Consider the following 24,398-nt stretch of genomic DNA (forward strand, 5'->3'; position numbering starts at 1 on the left):
ACAAAATATAATAATTCATGACCCAGAACTATATTAAAAAAAGTTGCCTTTTTTTAAAGTAATGAGTAAAATTAAGTAAATCAGACCAAACATAAAAATAAAATTAAATTATCTTAAGCTAACCTATTTAATCAATATAAAAGTATTTTTATTCAGTAGTTTCATATACAACTCAGATTCAAATGCATCAGAATTTTCTTATCCGTTTATGCTAGACCTAAATGCATTGCAAAGTTTAGACGATTTATGTAAGACAAAGCGCCATTGTTTGAAACCAGGCGAGAAATATCAGTTTTATTTACCGTCTGTTTGGACCGATTCTTTTAGGTCAACAAAGAAGCAGTATCTTGGACAAAATAAAAATCCAGGGCTGTATAGCAGAATTGCGTAAAATATGGAATTTCATTATTGTCCTCTTCACTACATTAGCGGAACTCTAACTGTAGTCGCATAGACAGGAAGTGTGCTGCAAAAATTTTTAATGAGTATTTCTCAACCCTGCCTTCTGCATCTGCCTCCTCTGACAAATTGCCCTAACAGATTAATGCTTATTTCTTTCTCCTTACGATATAAATTTTGTACCTAATGTAGTGTCTCGTCTGTCTGATAGTCGATCTGCAGATATATATGATTTACATGTATTCCCCCCCCCTCAGAAAAGTTTTTCTTTTGGTTTGAGAGCCCACTGTGCATCTAATAGACTACCTCTTACATCAGATGTTTTTCCTGGAATTTTGAATGTAGCCAAAGTCATTCTGTTGCATAAAAAAGGAGACACATCACAGGTTTTACATTATAGACTGATTTCTTTCTTCCTATGTTGTTAAAAATCCTCAGACAGGCTGTTTGTAGAAGACTTTGTATTTCGTGCCAAGTATGTTTTCTGTAACCCCCCCCCCCTTTCCTTTCTCTAGCACCATCAGTATGGTTTTTGGCCTTCTTTGGAGTAGCGGTACACAATTGAGCGGTTACTTGAATTGGTCAGTTCAGCAGATAAGCTTGACATTTCCAGCAGATAAAATTCGGTTATTTGTTACCCTTATTTTTTAAAGCAATTATAATTTGATTGTAACGATTTCCAACTCAGATACAAACTTATTATTATTTAAACTGCTAAAATGCACGAACTTGTGCAGTAAAATTGCAACTTCAAAAGCACAAAATTTGACGAGTGTTTTGCTGTTCATCTTGTCCTCTGCGAACTAAAATCTTCTCTGTAATACTCTACCCTTACCTTCGGTCGACAAGGCCCAAGATGCTCAAGTGCTTTCTTCCTAAAGATGCCAAAATTCGATATTCTCTATGTTTTCTTCCCAGTAAGTCAACGGTTTTATGTCCTCGTCTAATTCCTTTGCTTGGATATTTTAGGACTTCATCGTCGATTAATATTTGTTTTGATCTATTGAGCATAAAAAGTGAAAATGCTTCACTGGCGATAGCACACAATCGTTTTCAGGAGCCCTATCACTCATATCTCCAGTTTCGCCCTCACAGAGTCAAAAGTGCCTTGTAAAGGAGAGTGGTTCTTAAATTGTCTTCGAAACCTTTTTTTATTTGAAATAAATCGCTGTTTGATTATTTTCGTAATTATATTATGTGTTTAATGTAGGAATATTTGTAAAGTTTAATTTTTCAGCATTTCAGCTCACAAACTAAAAGGTTGGATTGCAAGTTGGAACATGACTTTTAATATTTCCATCAAAATGTTCGATAAGCCGTGAATTCGTACAAAAGAATAATGGTTTTGCTATAAAGTTTGTGGTGGATGATAAGGGTATTTTCAATCATAAAGATTTAAGATCCGTACAATTTCCGATCGTTTATAAAGGCAAAGCAATCCTGTCCCCCGTCGTATGGACACCCTTGAATATAGACTTAGTCTTAATCCAGTATTGTATTAAAATCACATTTTTATCTTCTCTGTTGAACTTAATGGTGTAACTTCTACTATCCGGAAAAAAAGTGTTGTTTGATCCTTTGTGGGCCCTATTTTTGGGAAGTCGTTCCTCAATATTAATTTATTTTTGTTCAATAATGTCCTCTTGACCCAAAGACGAAGGGACTTTCGATTTCAAGCCATTTGGAAAAAGCTTTTGGTCGTTTTTTATCTCCCAATTTCCATCAAATAATTTGTTTTTTGCATTGGGTTTCTCTTGGCCCATGAACTTCCGGATGTAAGTTTGAAATCCATCGAAAAAGAGGTGGCCTTGATTCACGATCTATGAAAATAACAATCTATTCGGACATCCAACATCTGACTTGCCTTTCTTTTTTCTTCTGTAAAATCTACTCGTGAAAATGGCAGTTTGCATAATGTGCACCTCCTGTCCCTAGGTCTCTGAGGGTCACGTCATCCCTGGAAGCTTAGTTCTTGGATCTTCTGCCATTCTTTACGAAATGGCTATATGGAAATTTCGATTCTATGGGTGGGTTACGGGGTTGCTTAGTGTGAACAAAGGGTACAGGAGAGGGGGGTTGATTTCCGTTCAATTACTTATTACCCTTTAGAAGGACAAAAAACTTTCCATTTCTAATCAAATGAGTCCCTGTTTCCAGCCCATGTAAAGGTTTTTCGACCACCCCTTCTATTTGAAGTGGTCATGGAAAATAATTCGCTCTTTAGTAAGTCGGCGCTTATGCACTGACTCTGAAAAGATATTGAAAAAGGAACAAAAGAAGTTCTCTTTAAAATAAACCACACTATTGGGGAAAGAGATAGCCATCTCGATCTCTAACACAGCATCCGTCTTTATTGTGTCGAATGATACCAAAAAACGTTTGTTTTGCAATTTTTTAATAAGTTCTCTCCTCACTCACTCTTTAATTCGTTTAATCTGTTTAACCTTTACTTTTACATGTTTGATTTTTTATTTATGCACTATTAATTTGAGCTTCCTACTACTTGTACAGATTAGATTTGAAATAAAGTATTCGAGATCAGAAAAGACAATTTAAATATGAAGAAAACATACGAGCCGCGCCGGATTTTCTAAGCGAATTGTGTTTTATTTTTCTTTTGCTTGTTCGTTTGGTGCTAATTTTTTTTTATCAAAATACCCACCCTTTGATTTGATCTTAGTAAGTGAAATGGGCATATCGTACTGTCTTTTCCCGAGGAATTTAAGATACGATCTATATATTTAGCTTTTACTATTTTTATTTTATTTTTTGGATTTTGATTATATGTGTACTGAGGGTAGTAATTCCTCTCGAGATCGGCTAAAAGGAACCCGCCCTGTGATATGAAAAGATTGTGGCTGAAAAATTCAGCCTTTATCTCAAGGGATAGAAGTATTTTATTAGACCTAGATTTTGTTTCAAGATTACCATGAATCATTTCAGTCTTTCCTGAATTTGTTTTCTATATTTCAGGAGAATGTATCCCGAGTGTCCATGAAAAATGGGGATGAGATACATCAAGAAAGAGATTCTACTAAACCTTTTAACGGTGGAAACAAAAATGGATCTGCCTCGAGTCAATCTAGTAATTTTGCAAAACCATACCGTCCCCTTAACAATTGTGAGAGGATAAAATCAAATTCAAAGGACTATATCGGTGTGCAGAAAAGTTATGGGAGATCTGGTTCTTCAAATGGCGATAGAAATGTCGAAGCAGCACGGAATGAGGTAGGAACCTCAAAGTTTGAGGATGTGTTAGGCGATAATTCAATGACTGTTACGATAAGTAATGGAGAAGAAAGGAAGATCAACTTGAAAAATACCAAAGATTCGTTGGTAAGACCCAAGCAGTTAACTGTCTTAATGCGTGTTTGTCCTTCAAAATACTAGAAAATGCTGAGCCCTTAGTGTCTTTCTTATTTAGAAAAAAAATTATGGTATTTTAGGTTAATGATGTCACTAATTTTAACACTTTTGCGCAAGTTGTTTTTGAATTTTACTTCAAAGTTACTCCAAATGCTACTTAACTAAAATCGATTAGTGTCTAGGTGGAATCAGGGATTAAGAGAGTCTGGCTTGTTTAAGCTGAAGGGCTGATAGCCTATGAATCGTTCGTTGGCAAAACTAGTTAATTTTACTTTTTAGTTTTGAAGACCTTAGCAACAAATCAGCTGATTGACTTTGCATATCTATAAAGTGGTATTTATCATGTAATTCTAGGTAAAATTTGAGATATAAGGCCAAGAAGTTTGTACAAAATTCACCCAATTAGGTTAAAGGTGGATTAAAAGGTAAATACCTTTAAATTCTGCCTACTGTGGATGGCAGTTATTGTTAAAACGTTCTAGACCTTAAAAATCAGATTATAGCTTGAACGACAGAAGAATCCGCTATAGGAAAATCACTAAAATAAGGAAAAACGATCAAAGAAGGTTTTCCCTCAGCATTTTTTTTTTCTGTTTTTGACAGACTTCATATTAAACCTTCTTAAATACAATATATATATATTCAAACACATACGAATAAACAAAAGCCCTGAATATTCTCCCCCACTAAATGATGGTTACAGCATAGCAAAAACTATGCAATGTAGCAGCTTTACTCGTCAACGAGATTTTACTTAAAGATTTAATCAGTTAGGCAAGTAAACCTCTTTTTATCTATTTTAAGCAGTAATTCGGTAAATGGTGTCGCCTAACATGAGTAATCTGGATCACTTTGATTCATATTCAGGCGCATGACCCGTTTGATAAGGGCATAAAGGCTTGCCCCCTTTAATATCGCACCAGCATTTTATGTAATTGCACCTGTGTCCATGGAGCTATGTGTAGTAATTCAACATATTGATAATTTTCTAAAGGAAAAAGTAATAAAAAGCGCTCTTGCTGATTAATGGACTCAGAGGGAGCATTTACGGAATGAGAAAATGAAGTCACTTGAACGCGTGCAATATGCTACTGCTTAAGTGCAGGGAGCTGCAGATACCCGAGGATAATAATGTACCAGGTGTAAAACCAGTAAGGCAATTCCAGACTGTCATAAAGACAAGGAGTGAAATAGAGCAGAAATTGCACTCTCCATACATAACGTAATAATCTACTATACAGATGGCTCGCAATCCCATGGAAAAGCTGGAAAAGAGTTGGGATTTGCGATAATGATCCTCATCCGAAAAAATAAATTACATGCTTTAACAGAATAGCATCCAGTGGTAACTATTTTGTACTGATGTGGTCTCCAGGACTATCTGGGACCACTAGTAACGAATTGGCAGATAAAACAGCTGATGTGGGAGCATCAATGACTTGTTATGGACCGAAAACTTTCATTCCTATCCCTCAGAGTTTTTGAAAAACTGCTAGATGGAGATGGTGAAACTTTTGTGAGGGCGAAACGAAATTGGTTGAGAAAGGTGGGATGTAAAGAAACAAAAGAAGTAGTTTCAAAGTTTACTTCCACGATGACCAAACATCTTAACCGTCTTAAAAAGGCTTAAATACGAATCTTTATTGAAGCCATTATAGGAATTGGGAATTTTCGGAGTCATCTCTCTCGAATCGGAAGAGCCAATTCCCCGATTTGCCAAAACTGTCAGATGACCATGCAAACAAGACTACGTCCAATAAAATAATGTTCAGCTGGGATTAGATACCGTGTTGAGACATTCAATAAGTTGGATATTAAGCTGGAAGACATGGTTGTGGAGGGTAAGGTCTGACTGATGGGAGTGTATATAATGAGGATGGGGAAATTCGCCCCTAGTGCTCGAATAGCTGGTTATTTTTTTTCTATTGGAAGACGGGGTAGGAAATAATGGGCCCTTATGGTATAAGGCTTCGGATAACTTTTTGGAGCGTGCGCTTAATAATACAGTATAGCAAAAACTAATGATTAGGTACACATTTTAACTTCACAGCGAGGTTTTTGCCAGTATATTTTTTTTATTTTTCTCCGTTATGATCGTTCTTGATTCTGCGTTATTAATGCCCATTTGTTGTTTTATTTGTATAAAATTCTTCTGGTTGTCTACTTAAATTACTTCTTTTTTTTATTATTGTACCTATTATAAGCTACTGTAACTGCGGCCCAACTTTTCGGTTATACTTGTTGCCCTTCATTAATAAAAAATCAGCATTTGGAGAATTTTCCTGATCGTAAAACTTTTCCTAGATTTGTATCAATCTTAAACTTAAAATAAAAACTTTTTCGCATGCTGACCAATTGTGTACATAGCAGAGATACAGATCTCCTAACCCTCTGCCTTTGGCCAGGAGTGCAATGCGTGGCAGTGGCAAATTGTCCTATGCCTCCCTCGGTTTTCCCCAGGTTTCCCCAGGTACCCCTTTATAGATAGGTTGACTCTGGCCGAGCTTAAAGAGTCACACCACTAACCCCCGTTCCAGACCGAATAACCAGCGACACCAGGAATCGAACTCCTGTCCTCACGGACAAGGAATTTCCAGTCTAGCCCACTAACCGCTTAGCTAGGATGACTCATAGGTACTACATGCCGACTTTTCTGCTAAAAAGCTGGTGCAGTAGGAACAGGAGGAGTCCTCCTTGCACAATTCTGGATCGATCAAACCACACCATACCTACTTTTCTGCTAAAAATCTGACCGTTTCAGGACGCTAGAGTGACCACTGGTCCAGTTTGGTTTACCACTTATATATTATACTTTATTTCTCTAGTCACACAGATGAAAAATAATTGCTAGTTTCCGATCTAAACTGGGTGTTATCAGGGTAAAATTATTTACTAAAAAATTTTGCGTTGGGGGGGGGGCTAAGTACAGTTCTACCAAAGCCGTTTTAACACCAACTCAAGACTTTATTCGATTTCATACTGAATCCTTTAGTGTATAATTTGTTTTTCATTGAGTCAGGACTGGTTTTTTTTTTAGCACTGAGTCATTAAGTAGCTGGGATATAGCTACTTTTTGCAGTTACTCACGACTTCATTCAGTTCCGTCCGCGGCAAAAACTGCAGTGTGAACAAGTTGCTACATAGTTTGTTTTTGCACCGAGTCAGGTCATAGCTCTTCTTTTTTCTATGTCTGTGTGTGTGTGTATTTTTAGGCCTATGTATCAAGCTTTTGCTCATTATCCCATAATTGTCACGTTTTTGGTGGGGGCATTCCTCTATCTCTTTTTGTGTTCATACATGGTGTGTTGGTTTTGGGTTTGTGTGCTGGTAGTTTTGTTTGTTTTTTTTTGTTTTTTTTTTTCATCTAAAAATATCTGTGGAGCAAATATGTGGTACTTAAATAAACAGTATTAACTGAACATTAATTTTTTAGGATGACGATAAAGAATTGGAAATCATTGCAGAAACAATTAGAACACCTAGTATCATTGAGATCCCGAAACTATGTTCCACTGTTAACAGTTTTCTAAAAAGTACTACAGAACGTGTAGCAAACATTGATCTCGCTGATGAATCAGTTGAAGTTATTTTTGAAAATACTGCTGAAAAGGTAAGAGCTGCAAAAATGGAGTGTTTTTTTGCTTCTTTTTTATCACTAGTTGAATTTACCTATTTAGCTGTTTCCAGTAATGAGGGTCTGTATACCAACGAATGATGTTCTAAGAAGCCGACTTCTTGTAAACATTGCCAATAAGGAAACGTATATCGGGTTCTACCCCAAACAGCCCGAAATGGTTTCTGTCTCAAAGCTTGAGCACTCGATAAGTCAAACTTTCATTTGACTCCTTGCGAAGGAGTTGCTGAAGCATGACTTCAGGAGATATATTACTACTACTACTAACGACTTACCGCTGCATCAAGCCACCTGAGGCCAGCACAGCTACGCACGCTCCTTCTCCATCAAATTTCTATTCAAAGCCTCCTCTATACACCCTCCCAGTAAGTTCCCATTTCTCTTGAATCCTTCTTTATGACATCCTCTCACCCCAACTGCGGACGACCAGCTTTTCGTTTAGCCCTAGACGGTTGGCTGAAAAGGACAATCTTCGGCAATCTGTCATCCTCTATCCGCAGAACGTGCCCTAGCCATCTCAATCATTCTCTCATTATCGCCCTAGAAAGTGAGATTTGAACCATATTTTTCGTAAAGCCTACTATTTGAAATACTGTCAGTCAGCTGGGTGCCCAGAACAATCCATAGGCAATTTTCTAGAAAAATACCTTGCAAATCTTCGTCCGCTTTTCAGAGTGCTCATGCTTCGTAACTATATTTGACCACCGTCTTCACTGTAGCTTTCAATATTCTAATCTTGGTTTGCAGACTTATCTTCCCATTCTTCCAAACTTTTTTTTTTACTGTGAAGAAACGCCCTGAGCCTTGGCTTTTCTACTTTTAACATCTTCACTGCTCCCGTCGTCTTTACTAATAATACTACCAAGCTAAGTGAAGCTGTCCACCTAATCAATCTTTTAGTTACCCAACGGCACCTTTTCATTTTCACTTTTTCCTAGCCTTTCCGTCTTAGTCTTCTTAACATTAATTTTCAAGCTATCCTTGCACCCTGACCTTGTAACACCTCTAAAAGCTTATTCATTTTGCTGACACGTTCATCTAGGCTGCTTAAATCATCAGCATTTAAAGGGGGATAGAACACAACACTGCTTAACTCCTGATTTAATATGAAACGGACTGCTAGCCTCATTTCCTACCTTAACCGAAGCAGTGTTATTCTTATACAACGCATTGATGACTTTAGTGTATTTGTCTGGTATATCATACAAGGATAAGACCTTCGCTAAAGCTCTTCTGTCAACAAAATAGAATGCTTGAATATAATCTATAAAACAAAGGACCAAAGGTACTTGATAACTCAGGCACTTCGCAATTATTAACCTAAGATTGAAATTTTGGTTAATACATCCTTTACCCTTTCTAAAGCCGCTCTATTCTTCTGTTATAACTTTGTCTACAGCATCTCTCAGTATAAAAGTATTTATTTCTAAGTAATTTGCTACCTACAGAGCCCAGGCTAATGCCTCGATAATTACCACACTCATTCTTATTACCTTTCTTATCCAGTGGTTAAATTAGGGTTTTCCTAAACTCGCTAGGTACTTCCCCTTTTTCGAAAATCATATTCATAATCTTCAGTAACTTATTTCTAACCTCAGAGCCGCCGTATTTAAGAAACTGATTTACCACACTATCAGCACCTGCAGCCTTATCATTTTTTAATCATTTTAGTACTGTCGCTAATTCTTCCTCACAAACCAAATCTTCCTTCACATCCAAGGTATCACGAACTTTTGCACTTTCCTCGATATCTTATCCTGCAATTCTACCTCGGTTTAGCACACTCTCAAAATGTTCTGCCCATCTCTCTTCAATTCTTTCTTTATCACCTATTGTGGCCCCGTTCCAATCTTTAACTGGGACAAGTCTGGACTGACTAATCCCTCTCAATTTATTAACATGTCAGTATGATTTTGCCATTTAGCTGTATCTTCCGAATCCTTGGAAATTTTATCCATCGCCCTCACCTCATACCTTCTTAGTTAATACTTGAGTGCTTTCTCCACTTTCTTTGCATTCCTTTTGGTTTCATATGACCTGCCTCTGAGATAATTCTTGTATAAGCCCCTTCTCTTGTCTATTGAACCTAAAACCTTTTCACTAATATTTTTAGCTGTGGTCCTAACTTTCTTGCTTAAGATACCATTAGCCACTTCAAAAATTGTTTTCCTAAAATCATTCTATCTATCTTCCAAATTGTCAAATATTAAACTCTCCAGTTTAATATTCAACTGTTCGTGGAAAGTTTCTTTCAAATTCTCATCCTAGAGTCTAACAACGTCATAACATCTCGGGACGTAGTTACTGTTGTGAAACTTCAGCTTTAAATTAACCCTAGACACTACTAGATGGTAATCACACTATCAGCACCTGGATCCTTATTATTTTTTACCAACATCATAACTTCCCGGGAGGCAGTTACCCTTCTGACATTTCAGCCTTAAATTAACCCTAGGCACTAATAGATGGTGATACTTACTTCTAACATTAATAACAAGAGATATGGAATTTAGGAATTTAGGCTGAGGTTCTAGGAGATATAGCTTAGAGAATATAACTATAAGATACGACTGCTTTACTGCCTAACTGCCTAAACTAGTCCCAGATAAAAGTAGGAGTAGGTTCATAAAGGAGTAAAAAGAGAGTTTTAAGGAAAGTTTCTGGAAATTGTATTGACATTAAGTATACTGTGCATTGATGTAGAGTATGTACTAATGAGAACATATAAATAATTATAAATTCTGATTAATTTCTTATGACTAAAAATGCTTTGGTTTCATATATAAATTAAACATTTCTCGTTTTATAGAGTTAGACATTTGAAATTACTTAACCCACTTCATGGGATTGTCTTGAAATATTGAGTAGTCGCTGCTAAACTGTGTTGGATGTTTCGGTTCTACATAGAAAATAAAGTACATTTTGTGTGGAACGATATGGAAATATGGTCTTGTCAGGCTCTGCAATCATTTCGGAACTAGAAATTAATTTGGTAATAAAACAAAACATTTTGTTTATGTATTTTTTTACCATATTTTCTTCTTTTTCTTCTTTTTGGAAACGAGTTGAGTGTCATGCAATTTTGAAATTGTGATTGTTCACTTAAAGTAAAGCTCTAACGTAGGGAATCCAATAAAACAACATTTACCTCTTATTTCAGTTTGGTTATCAGAGATGAGAGGTCCCAACCAAATCTCTACATTCTCAGTCTAAGCTCTGCCTTTTACGTAAAGAGACCTCAATCGGGTTCCCTTATATATGCTGCTGATTAAAATTCATTTTCTTATTTCAAATAAAAAAAATGGACCAAAAAGTACTGTGTTTTACGCTTTTTACAGGAAATCTATAATAAAAGGGGCAAAAATATGACCACGATGCTGCGAGTTTCTTCGCCTGGTTGGTTTCACATTAGAGTCTAAAAAGCTATTTGGGGTAGACAATCGCTTTCAGGACAAGCTTTAGTTAACACTTTAAAGACAATTAGCTGAGCTAAATCAATTAAACTTTCTGATATATCCAAGATTTTATATTTGCCCTAATTCCTGAAAGCTTCATCAAACAGTTCGTGGTGACGAACTGTAGTAAGGAGCGGCCCGGCTCAATAGTAAACGAAACTCTAAAAAACGGAATTTTGATGCTAAAAGATACATCAAAAGAATCGAATTTTTATGCTGATTCTAAATATACAAGTTTCATCAAATTTAATCTTTGTCATCAAAAGTTACGAGCCTGAGAAAATTTGCCTTATTTTGGAAAATAGGGGGAAACACCCCCTTAAAGTCAAAGAATCTTAACAAAAATCACACCATCGCATTCAGCGTATCAGAGAACCCTGTAGCAAAAATTTCAAGCTCCTATCTACAAAAATGTGGAATTTCGTATTTTTTGCCAGAAGACAGATCACGGTTGCGTGTTTATTTGTTTTTTTTTTTTTTTTTTTTTTTTTTTTTTTTTTTTTTTCCCATGGGTCATCGTATCGACCAAGTTGTCCTAGAATCTCGCAATAGGGCTCATTCTAACGGAAATGAAAAGTTCTAGTGCCCTTTTTAAGTGACCAAAAAAATTGGAGGGCACCTAGGCCCCCTCCCACGCTCATTTTTTTCCCAAAGTCAACGGATCAAAATTTTGAGATAGCCATTTTGTTCCGCATAGTCGAAAACCATAAAAACTATGTCTTTGGAATGACTCACTCCCCCGAAGTCCCTGGGGGAGGGGCTGCAAGTTACAAACTTTGTCCAGTGTTTACATACAGTAATGGTTATTGGGAAGTGTATAGACGTTTTCAGGGGGATTTTTTTGGTTTGGGGGTGGGGTTGAGGAGAGGGGGCTATGTGGGAGGATCTTACCTTGGAGGAATATGTCATGGGGGAAGAGAAATTCAATGAAAAGGGCGCGGGATTTTCTAGCATTAATATAAAAAATAAAGATGAAAAAGTCTTTTCAACTGAAAGTAAGGTGTAGCATTAAAACTTAAAACGAACAGAGATTATTATGCATATGAGGGGTTCTAAAAATACTTTAGCATAAAGAGCGAGGTATTTAGGAGGAGATAAATACCTTGCTCTTTAAGCTAAATTATTTTTAGTAATTTCAATTATTTATTCTACGGCCTTTCTGATTCAGGGGTGATATTAAACAATTGGGACAAAACTTAAGATTTAGTGTAAAGAGCGAGGTATTAACGAGGGGACAAACCCCCTCATATACATAATAAAAAATATAAGAATATAAAAGTTTGTTACGTAAGTTAATTCTTAAGTTACGTATATTTTTTACTAATAAAAACGTTTGTTAAAAATTAAAAGGTCTAGTTGCCTTTTTAAGTAACTGAAAAATTGGAGGGCAACTAGGCCTCCTTCCCCACCCCTTATTTCTCAAAATCGTCTGATCAAAACTAAGAGAAAGCCATTTAGCCAAAAAAGAATTAATATGAAAATTTCATTTTAATAATTTATGTGCGGAGAGCCAAAATCAAAAATGCATTAATTCAAAAACGTTCAGAAATTAAATTAAAAAAACTAGTTTTTTGAACTGAAAGTAAGGAGCGACATTAAAACTTAAAACGAACAGAAATTACTCCGTATATGAAATGGGTTGTCCCCTCCGCAATCCCTCGCTCTTTACGCTAAAGTTTGAATCTTTGCCACAATTCTGCTTTTTAAAACAATTAAAAGCTTTAGCGTAAAGAGCGAGGGATTGCGGAGGGGACAACCCATTTCATATACGGAGTAATTCATAGTAAGTCCTACTGGTGTAAAGGAAAGTTCCTTTACACCAGAAAGGGTACGCATTTAGAAGTTGGATATAGCTTCAAAAAATAGGAAAACTTGCCAGAAAATATAAAATATTTTAATAAAAATTGGAAAAGTCTCCACATTCCTGGAGCAACTTGTTTGCACATCACCTTCGTTTTTTTATATTTTCCAGATCACCTATTGATAAGCAAACTGAAAATTTTGGGGATAAACGAGCTATAACAAGAACTAATAGCAATACACAAACGAATTTGAATGAAAAGTTGTATAGTAAGAAGCAATAATTTATTTTCATTGAATAGATAGTATCAATAGATCGAGCATTGATTTAACAATTGATTAAATTGACTTAATAGTTACAATTTTTTACATATTTTCTTTCCTGATAGGAGAAAGTCTTCACGGATAAACTTTCCGCGTCAAGAAGCCCAATCAAAAGTTGTCCTTCTACCCACCAATCTGTGCAAAAGAATTCCTCTGGAATTGAAAAAGTTGAAAGTAAATCCCAAGTTAATTTCAACAGGGGTAGTGAAAAAATGGACGAACCTGTTTCTAGTTTATGGACTATATCAACTCTACCTGATTTCATACCAATATCCTCGAGTACTCCAATGAATCTTTCTGTTAAAAGAAAAAGAAGAAGGAAGTCTCTTGATTCTCCTATGTATAAAGACAAGAAGAAATTAAAAGGAAGCCCAGTTGCCAACAACTTAGGAAGTCCTTTGTTACTTTCTCCTGTTGGTGCCTCTAGGACGCGAAAACGGAAAGTGATGTGCCGGGGAAAGACTAATGAAAGTGATATTGAAGCAATCGAAACATTGGGTGATGACGGGAATCTGAGTAAATCAAAGGTACAAGGGCCTTCTGTGAAGTGTTCTAAATTGCGAGGACGAACTCCAGTGAGAAGACCAGCAAAAATGTTAAACAGACAAACTTCAAAAATCAGTAATCTGAATGTGAATGTGCAGACCACTTCCCAAATCGGGGCTACCCAATTACGTGAAGTGATTGTTGATGGGGCAAATGTAGCTTATCGGTATTCGTAAGTAGACTATATTATGTCTGTACGTATTTATATATATAATGTATTAAAGGTAATTATTCTTAAAAAAAAAACAAAAAACACTGTTTTCCTACTTTAGTAATTAGGACAAATAAGCACTTGAGCAAGGGCTTGGTACCCATAGTTTATTTTATATTATGTATATTAATTGTTTGTTTTTTTCTGCTGCATTTTCACTTGGAAATGCGAATTTGGCCACCTTAAAACTTTTTAATTAATTAAAATGTCATATTACTCTGACTAAATATATGGTTAATCTTACCATTAATTTTAACCAGTTAAGAAATTTATTCAGTCTTTTCTTATGTCAGTTTACAAATTGTGCCAAGTGATTCTTCCTACAGATTTAGTAAAAGAAATCACTAACAGATCACTTTAAGTGCCCTTTGTAGCTGACATCTAGTTATATTTTGCTCAACTATATGTTTGGCTTTCATTGTGAAAATATTTAGCTTTAAACTATTTTCATCAATCTCCACAACGATTATGTATGAAAGTTTGAAAAGACTATGAAACAAAGATATGAATTTTATACCGCCAGTATTAAATATTATGATCCAGTAACATGGGTAGAGGTAAAGAGTGTTAGTAATAAGTGGGCCTTAGAGTGGTGACCCCCTCACCCATTTCATAAAAATTAAAATCTGCTGATTTTGTTTTTGCCTTCAAAAACTACACATATCTAAGTCTCATGAGTTCGCGTTCCTTTTGATTCATCAAGGGGGGGGGGGGGTATTTTAAGTACCCTACTTCTCAATTTGTCTGCCCTTTATATATGCTTGAGAATGTGGGCTTAAATTTTTCACTCCTTAAAAGATAGGTTAGATACTAATACTGTTTTAAGCTTTGTTTTATTGCTTTTCGTTTTACATTTTCTTATCATAGGATAGGGATAAATATCCTTCAGATCCATTGATGGCGCGGAGGGTGTCGAATCTGCGTTTCAGTTGATGCCAGGTATTTTTTACAGGGACAGAGAGCTAGCCTGTTGACCAACCTTGCGGCAGCTGGAATCGAGTCCCAGGTCTTCTATTGCCAAGCAAAGCGTAAATCCACTGTACAGCCACAGGGCTAACTTTTTATCAACATAGATATAAAACTTATGTCGTTGAGTAGCGTCATTCTGGCCTACTCATGGGATAGGCCAGATCGCACATCCAAACAAACTTTTCAATAATTTTAAGTTTTTAGCGTATGTCGATGAAAAAATTCACAAACGGTCTGATAAGTCAGTATTTCAAACACTCTGATTGTGATACAAAAATATTGTAAATTATCAAATTAAAATTTGATTTTTTTGTAAGAATCAATTGTGTGTTTTGTCAGCACATCCTGCCAAGTGGCTGATCTCTTAGCTAATCTTTCTATGAGCTAGTACGGTTCATGCACGGTTTACATATATACAGTAATGAAAACTACTATCCTTCCTTTGAAAGGTACCTGTGTGCCAATACAAATATTTCCATAAAAATTCAATAGAATTTCTGCCAATCAATACTCAATCCAATACTTCCGGCTCTGATCACTTTCCTCTATAGACCTAATACTGCTGAGCCTCATCTTCAAAACAAAATCAAATGACTGTATACTATATCTTTGCTTTGGTTTGCTGGTGTTGGTTATTTCAAAACAGCTTTTCAAACAACGTTCCACATCAATCAGCAGTCCTGCAGAGTTTGAAGTCAAATGCTGACGTTCTCTCATATTGCTAAAACGATAATTTTTGAAATACAATTTTGCCAAAAAAAAAAACAATGCATCCAATCATGAATACTATTTGGCCTAAGAAAAAATAGCAGTCTTCTTTTAAAGTTTTTTCATTGCTTATTTAAGACCCACAAACTTATGTTCTAGGTTGCGTGGAAACCGGAGGGACTTTGACACCAAGGGTGTTCTACTGGTTTATCAATATTTCGCTAAACGTGGACATAAAGTGTGTGTTGTCTTTACCGACACTTTGAGTAACAGACTATCAAACGATCCTGTAATGAGTGAGATATTCAAAGCCAATGCTGTTGTTTTCACACCGCATGTTAATCAACCAAAATTCAACAACTTTGTTTTGAATGATGATCGGTAAGTTTAATAATAAAAAATATAAATTTAGTGATGTTGACCCAAATTCTATCAAATAGAATTTTGTCATCAAAAACAAAACTTTCCATTACTTATGTTGAGTAGATCGTGTTGTGAAGTTTGCAGTAAAATGAAAAATGTCTACTCTCTTACTGTCAACTTATCGTTTAGTGTAAATATATGGAATTTGTTGTTATTGTGCATTGCCGAAATTAAGGCTGATAATTTGGCTAATTTTCGTCGCCTGGGCTAATGGTGATTTACCTTAGTTGACATCAGCCATATCAAAGACATTGGAGATGGCGTTGTAGAGTCCTTTTATTACTTGCATAAAATTTGCTTGTCTTGCTACACTTCTGATATCGATCCATGATAAAAGTTTACTTTGAGAATCGTACCTAAATTGTCTATAAGTATAGGCTGTTTTATTCTGCAGCCTAAGACTGCATTGTTGAGTACCTTGTTTTATAGATTAAAATCATAAATGGTAAATACTACAGAAACTTTGTGTAATATTCTAAAATATTTATTTTACTGAATAAAATAAGACAGTCATTCAGTTGAAGGAAAATAAATGCATATATTTATGCATAAAAAAAATAGTTAATGTGGAATGCTGGCGATTGCGAAGACAAAATAGTATCACCACTAACAACTAAAATAAAAAGAAAAGCTGCAAAGAAAGAATAAAAATAAAATGAATGTGCCTCTTGTGTTGAGTATGCTTTTTCAAAAACAGCTTCTTTATATTTATAAATATCAGAGTTCTACTCTGAAACCGTTTTTCTTAAAGTAGTTTGATGCTCTGTTGACGTCCCTAAAACTTATTAAAACAGTAAAAGTTTCAAGATGGGCTAAAACAAATTGGACTTATATTATGTCTTCTCCCGTAAACCTAGTCGTCACAAAAGGTAGTAACCCTTTTGATTTGTTGCTAAAGTTGTTCCTGGGCATTATAATCCGTTCCGGGTAGTTTAAGGCAGCGGAGTTGGAATTCTGGTTAAATCAATAGAGTTGCAATTTAACAAAGCTGTGGTTTGAAGTATGTATTAGTAGGATATTAGCCCTGGTCAACGCTAGTGCTCCCGCTCAGCTTCATGGGCTTTTACTCTCATAATCTTTTTGTCCTTTTTTTTTCGTTTAATCGTAAATTCAAAAAAATGTTTAAATTATACCATGCAAATGCCACCCAACACATATGGAAATGTAGATAAAGATTTAGAGGCTATTAAATACTATACTCTAAATACACCGATCACGGTTTTCTAACTTTAAAATAAAGGTAAAATTATTCTAAACGCCCTCTTAAAACAAAGGTAAAATTACTCTAAATTACCCTCTTCAAAAAATATGATAACTTTTTGTGATGTCGCTTTAAAGTCTACTTTGGCTTTACCATAAGAATAGCTGCTAAGAAATCTTTGCGTCCTGTATTCAGTAAAGATACTTTCTAAAGCCGTTTTATATTTATAAATTATTTAAGGGCTTAAAACCTAAAAATTCTCGAGAACTTTTGCAGTAAGCGGGAAAATCATTCAACACAGCTATTGTAAAAGAAACTGCAAAAAATATTCTGCAGTTTATAACTAATTATGAATCATTGTTTTTAAGTTCTAATGGTTCATTGTCTGTATTATATGATGTGGGTCTTGGTATGCTGAGGTAAGGAACAGGACATCTCGTGTATTCTATTACTCTTGGACTTGTTTAACCGTCTCAGTTATGGTCCGAATACTGGTATTTTTGAGGAGCATTTGAACTAACACCCTCTGGGAGTTTTTATGCATCTCAAATGAAAAAATGTATCTAGGCACTGCCCCGAAGGAAAAAGTGATTTTATCCTCCATTTCTTCTACTCTGAATGTGAACAGTGTTTTACTTCACAAAAAGTCCTTTGAAGATGATCCCTGGTTCTTAGGCATTCCTAAGCTACAGTCTATGTGGTGATAGACCACTTATTGGATCCGGTTTTTTTTTTCAGATATAAATATTGCCAAATAAGTCCGTGGTGTGTGGGGGCACCTTGGCTGCTGTCAACGGCAAAAGGACCCTTGTTGGAGTTGATCTTAACCAGAAGCTTAGATAAGAGCGACTAAAACATCGCCAATTGAAATTTCGTAGGGAAATACTACCTTGGAAAATAAGCCAAGGGATATCACCCAGAGGCATGAATTGAAAATCTGACTGTCCCAACATTTTGGATGTATGTACATACAGAAAATTTAAAGAACCAAATTTGGGATCTTTAAATCTAGCTTTGAATAGAGTCAAAATCTGTAATTTTACTTTTGGAATGGAACTAACAATAGGAAACTATCAAGTCTTAATGTCTTTTCTGAAGTAAATTAAATAAAAAAACAAGTTTTTTTCAACTGAAAATAAGGAGCAACATTAAAACTTATGACGAACAGAATTTATTACGTATATGAAGAGTATTGCCCCCTCCTCAACACCTTGCTCTTTACGCTGAAGTTTTCTATTAGTTTTATTAAAGCTTCTTATTGTTCTAATCAATCGAACCTATTGTTCAGGAGTCGTTCTTAAAGAACTGGTACAAAATTTCAACTTTAGCGTAAAGAGCGAGTGTTGAGGTGGGGTTGATCCCCTTCATATGTGTAATAATTTCTGTTCGTTTTAAGTTTTAATGTTGTCCCTAACTTTCAGTTGAAAAACTTTTTTTTTATTTCTGATCGTTTCTTAAATAATGCCAGGAAATCTAGCCCCATGTCCACGGGGAAATCCCCCTCCCAACGGAAATATCCTGTAGACATTTCAATACCTGTGAAAATTTACCCAAAACAATCAACTACGCGCGTAAAATTGAGACGGAAAAGAGAAAGCAAAATATATAAAGGAATTATGTGTCGGAATTTGGGCTAAGTCCCCCAGTGCATAAATTCCCCTAACAAGTTCATGTCCTGGAAACTTCCCTTCCCGTGGAAAATTCCCCCGTCGAAAAACCCCCAGCAGCAAATTCGTCCCCATCCCACCCGAAAATGTATACATACTTCCCAATAACAAATACTATGCGTAAACAATGGTTAAATTTTATAACTTAAAGACCTTTCCATGGGGTTGTTGTTGGGGGGGGGGGGTCATGAATCCAAAGGCATAGTTGTTGCGTCTTTAAACGAAGATGAAAAAAAATGGCTGTCCCAAAATTTGGGTCGGACGATTTTGAGGGAAAAGGGCGGGGGAAGAAGTCTAGTTGCCCTCCAATATTTTTGATCACTTAGAAAGGGCACTAGAACTTTGAGTATGCTCACGACATTCTAGGACCACTAGATCAATTCCATCATACCAATCAATACCAATACCCAAAAAAAACACAAATAAACACGCATCTGTGATCTTTCTTCTGGCAAGAAATACAAAATTTTACATTTTTGCGGACAGGAGCTTTAAACCTCTACAAAAGGGTTTCCTGGTACGCTGAATCTGATGGTGTGATTTTCATTAAAAAAATTTTGAGGGGGGTTTCCCCCTCTTTTCCAAAATCAGGCAAATTTTTTCAGGCTCGAAGCCTCTAATGATAAAACTAAACTTAATGAAACTATTGTATTTGAATTCTTTTTATATATCTTTTGATATCAAAATTCCGTTTTTAAGAGTTTTGGTTACTATTGAGCCGGGTTGCTCCTTACTTAAAGTTCATTACCACGAATTGTTTGATAGAGTTCTTTGATCTCTCTGGGTTTTTTGACGTTTTGAATTCTATATTGTTTTTTTTAGAACTCTTTTCTATTATTAATTGCCTTTTTATTTTTTATTTTATTGTTTTTGAGTTTTAACTCATTACGTGCATGTGATTCTTGTAGATTTAAAAAATTTTCACCTAAGATGTTATTTTGTTGTTGTTTTTTTTTGCTTGTGGGTGTCCTCTATGAAAAAGTACTGTGTTATTAAATTACAAACTTATAATGGTGATTCTTGGAAGGATATTGGCTATCGAAATTTATTACTTTAAGGTTTATTGTTCAACTTGCAAGTGAAAAACAAGGAGTGATTGTTACTAGTGACTTTTATAGAGATGTTATACAATATGCAGAAGAAAACAAACTTCAAGATTGGCTTGTTACTATGACTTCAAGGTAACTATTGAATCATTCGAATAATATACCTAGTGTAGTTCTCAAAGAAAGTAGGAAACTAAAATATGAGGTCTGTGTTGCTTTAACATGACTCCTAAAAACTTCGACATTGCCAGCACCACAGAATATACGCTTCCTAATCAGCTTTTAAAAAAAGTAAAGTAGAATATAAGTGCCTTTTTAAAAAGCACTCCAAGCAGCAGTGGTACATCTGTTTGAAGCTGAAGTATTTTATGATGTAAGGGATATCATATTGAATGGGATGGTTGTGCTAGTACTACTATTAGTGCTCTTACTCTGTATACTACAAGTTACTACTACCAATAATAAAACTGCGTCAAATAAAATACGAGAAGTATTGAACGAAAAGTAAAGAGTGCTTTCAAGCCAAAATTATATATCTCAATATTTTGTCATATTTGATGTTTTGCTCATCGCTACTAAGCTTCAGTAAAGAAAGTCCCATTTAATTATATTTATTATAAACAATAAGGTTGTTTGTTCAAATACTTAATGTGTAGTTAATAAATAAATCACTTGTAATTTGCATCTGGCTGTGTTTTTGTATTCTAACTTGGCCTACGTGAGTGTGGCTGTCTCCTTTATAAATAGGATAATTCATGTTCCTTTTGTTTTAAACTATGCTTTTTACTTTAATTTTGAAAAAACCTTGTTTTTTTTTTGTTTTAAGATAAACGTTAACATTAAAGATAAAAGAAAATTAGAATATTGTGAACGTGTTTGTATTATATCATACCACGTGAAATTACTAGAGTTGATAGTATCAGTTTTTTCGGGAAATTCTGAAATTTCACGTGACGTCAAATACCACATTCTCAGGCAACGTTCTTGCCTTGAGCCTTCAATGTATCCTCTTTCCCTGGCCACATGGTATAGAAGGGGTAGTCATAGAAACCTATAAGGAGATTCGAATTGGAAACTAAGAGTTTTTTCGCGTTGAAAATAGTTGTTGGGCGATCCCTCCCTCATGACCCTTGTAACCCCCGTAATGTCGAATCAAAATTCTGAGATACTGATTTTGTTCAGAATAGTTGATTGTTCAAATAAATGGATCTCTGGAGAGGACACAACCCCTTGACAAGTGGCCCCCATAGCTCCTGTGACAAGACCTTTAAGCTATACATTGCCCATTGTTTACAAATAGGTTTTATTGTGAAAAAGGAGGGGGAGGAGGAGGATATAAAGTCTGAAATTTTCTTTTTATGCATTACCTTTTCTCTTTTTCCTAGAATGTAATTAATGCTTCATATTTTTTTAATGTAATTTATTCAGTTATCCTAAGCCTATTTTAAATCAATGCTTTTTTCGAATTTTGAAGTGTTTCCTTTTTTTGCAGTGTCATTTATGCATTTTATATACTCCTCAATTTTGAGGAAAACGAATAGATATTTGTTTGTGGGTGTATAATTGGCTCTAAACTTTCAAAGATTGTTTTTTGGGTCAAGATCATCCCACGCTTTGCTGGGGGGGGGGGGGTGTTAGACCTCAAGGAACTTTCGATCTGATAAGCTTCAAACTAACAGTCGTAGGTTTTTGGGTCAATAAAAACTCAAAAAAAAGAAAGAATTTTAGTTGGAATTAGAGGCTCCCGTAAAAAGGGGCCAAATTTGTTTTGCTTTCTTTCGCTTGAAACTTATATCCGTAAGTACTTAGGCTAAGGGGAAGCTAATGCAGAAGGAAAAGTTGAAAAAAAAAAATAACGTTTCCCCCGTAAACAGGATCTCACAAAGGTCCAAATTTTTTAAGCAGCTTGAAGCTTTAAACCGTAGCTTCCTATTCCTAGGCCAAAGGAACCCAGATTAAACAATTCGTTTGGTGGTATGCCCATCCCCCCCCCCCCCAAAAAAAAAATGTAAAGGTAGTCTTTGGTCAGCTTGGAACCTATCACCTCAAGTCAATGGGTCATGAGGCTTATTTCGACTCACCCAAATTTGTCTTCATAAAAAAAAAGTAAAAAAGAATAATTAGTTGGGTTACGGGCTCTTGGAGTATGGAACTAAAAAATTATCCATAAACTTTTTTTGATTGGCTTATAACTTTCAAGAAGCTTTGTCTTGGCTAAGGGACTAAACATTTTGTAAAGAGAGGGAAGGATGTTAGGGCGTGAAAATGAGTAGAAAAACCTGTTACACGTGATGATTTTCAAACTTAAAGAAGTAAGTCCCATACCCATCCACTCCTAATTTCAATAAAAAAATTTCATAACTATGCTAATGTGCGTCTTATCAAACATTTTGAATGAATATAACTCCCAGATTTAAATTATTATCCAACGTTTTACTTACTAAGAAGACACACTGAACATGCTTTACAAATATTCCTCCAATTACCTTGTATAAAACTGTGGTGATTAAAAAACAAACATAAATAAATTTAAATAAACAGGCTCCCAAAAGGTATCTTCAAACGAAGGCATAACCGAATAGAAATTGAATAGAACATCAAACAGTTCGTGGTAACGAACTGTAGTAAGAAGCGACCCGGCTCAATAGTAAACGAAACTCTAAAAAAACGGAATTTTGATACTAAAAGATACATCAAAAGAATTGGATTTTTATGCTGATTTTAAATATATACGTTTCATCAAATTTAGTCTTTGTCATCAAAAGTTACGAGCCCCTGCTCTTTACGCTAAAGTTTTTTAGTGTAAGTTTTAAATTTTAAAACTTTAAAGTTTTATAAAGTAGAATTGAGAGAAAGAGTCAAACTTTAGCGTAAAGAGCTGGGTGTTGAGAAGGGAACAGCCCCTTTCATACACGGAGTAATTTCTGTTCGTTTTGAGTTTGAATGTCGCTCCTTATTTTCAGTAGAAAAAAAAACTAGTTTTTTTTATTTAATCAAATATAAAGATAAAAGATGCTGCTATGGATTAATAGATGAATGCTTAAAACAACATAAATTGAAATTATTAAATAACTCAATCTTAAAACGAACAGAAAATAAGAAATTACCAAAACACGAGTAGATACCCCCCTCCGCCCTCTAGAGCGTTGTTTGTGCTTCACTTAAAGCAAGAAATTTCGAAGATAGTTTATCTTTTCAAATTCAAGCTCATTTACTTTTCATACTAATTTACCTGCATGACAATGATACAGCGGAAAAGAAAAATTTACAGAAGGTGCGTACAAAATGAGCTATAGTCAAAAACAGATACTCTCTAAAAAAAAAAAAATAATAGTATAAAAGGGGAAGAAAAAATAATTGATAATAAAAATATTGAACATAGAAAAAAAATGAGACACCAAGTACAACTGAAATTCCAAATCAAATACTAACCTTAATATAGACAAACCCTTTTGTTTCCCTTTTATCATTTTATCTTTGAAAAGAAAATAGCAATGAGACTTTCAGGAAGTCACACAGTTTTATTCTAGAAAATCATTCTGTTTTCATTAAGTTTTCTTATTTAATCTTTATTATTTGCGTGATTTTTCTTTGTGTTGATGTTTTGATAAATTAGAACCACACACTTCAAAAGTACTATTGTTTCTAGTAAAATTCAAATAACTGAGGGGGGGGTAGCCCCGCATGTATTTACTGTAGCTCTCATTTTTAAACCTTGATTTACCTTATGATATTTTTGGATGTTTTGACAGATAGAATCCATCCGATTCGAATTATAAATCCTTTTTGTGAGGTGCAAGTCCTGCTTTGATCTTTAAAAGGTTTAGAAGATCGATAGTTCTACTCTGAACTGTAGTATTTTCTGTTCAATTTAAGTCTGATTTGGTTTTTAATTTTAATATCTGTTTGTTTTATTATGCATGATTTAATCCATAGCAGTGTCTATTTTCTTTATGTTTGATCTGAGTATACATTTTAATTTCTTTTCGCTTTTGTTTCCGTTTATTCATTCATAGTAATGTCTGTTTGATTTAAGTTTGAAATATTGATTGGCTTTATATCTCATTTTGTGTTTGAATAAGACTCTTAAATTTGCTTTATTTGGAAGATGTTTGTTAAAACTGATCGGGACAAATAAAGATATTTACTTGTTAAAGTAGTAGTGAAACTTTTCTTTTTCACAGCTCAACTAAATTAGTATTTAAAAAAATGAACCCTGAGAAAGGAAATGAACTCAGCCTTCTCTTTGTGTTGTTTTTTTTTTTTTTTTCGTAGATAAGGATCTGCTTAAAGGTTCCTTTTTTCTAAGTAACATTTTATTTTCTATCCTTTTCAGACTTTTGGTACCTACTTTTGCAACCGATACTGTGTTGTTCGATCCTTTGCCATATGGACTCGCAGGACCACCGCTTCAAAGTATCCTCAGGATGTGAATAATACCATTAACCAACAATGATAATAAAACTGGCGACTAAAAAAGTTGATTATAATTTTTTTTTTTTTGATAGCCTTATCTGTTTTATATTTGATTTTCTTTGCTGTGAATAAATACAGGTGTTTTTGGCAGATTATTAAATTGGATTTTTTTTTTCCCCTTTTTTTTACTTCAACAGCCATGGTAATTGTAAATATCTTAAATTGAAGGACAT

General features: G+C 34.9%; 1 protein-coding gene across 2 annotated transcripts in view; it reads left to right on the plus strand.

Moving 5' to 3' along the window:
* Positions 1 to 24,321, plus strand: part of LOC136033024 (uncharacterized) — a 43,843-nt gene extending 19,522 nt beyond the window's left edge. Inside the window, exons 3-8 of one of the 2 annotated variants that reach the window (XM_065713575.1) lie at positions 3,373 to 3,735; positions 7,199 to 7,375; positions 13,044 to 13,696; positions 15,572 to 15,793; positions 19,762 to 19,884; positions 24,086 to 24,321. In XM_065713575.1, the coding sequence (XP_065569647.1) occupies positions 3,373 to 3,735; positions 7,199 to 7,375; positions 13,044 to 13,696; positions 15,572 to 15,793; positions 19,762 to 19,884; positions 24,086 to 24,182 (1,635 nt within the window). In that variant the 3' untranslated portion in view covers positions 24,183 to 24,321. The remainder of the gene's footprint in view (positions 1 to 3,372; positions 3,736 to 7,198; positions 7,376 to 13,043; positions 13,697 to 15,571; positions 15,794 to 19,761; positions 19,885 to 24,085) is intronic. The other variant, XM_065713576.1, reaches the window with a different exon arrangement.
* Positions 24,322 to 24,398: the final 77 nt, after the last annotated feature.

This window comes from Artemia franciscana, chromosome 11 (assembly GCF_032884065.1).
Source record: "Artemia franciscana chromosome 11, ASM3288406v1, whole genome shotgun sequence".
Taxonomy (NCBI): domain Eukaryota; kingdom Metazoa; phylum Arthropoda; class Branchiopoda; order Anostraca; family Artemiidae; genus Artemia; species Artemia franciscana.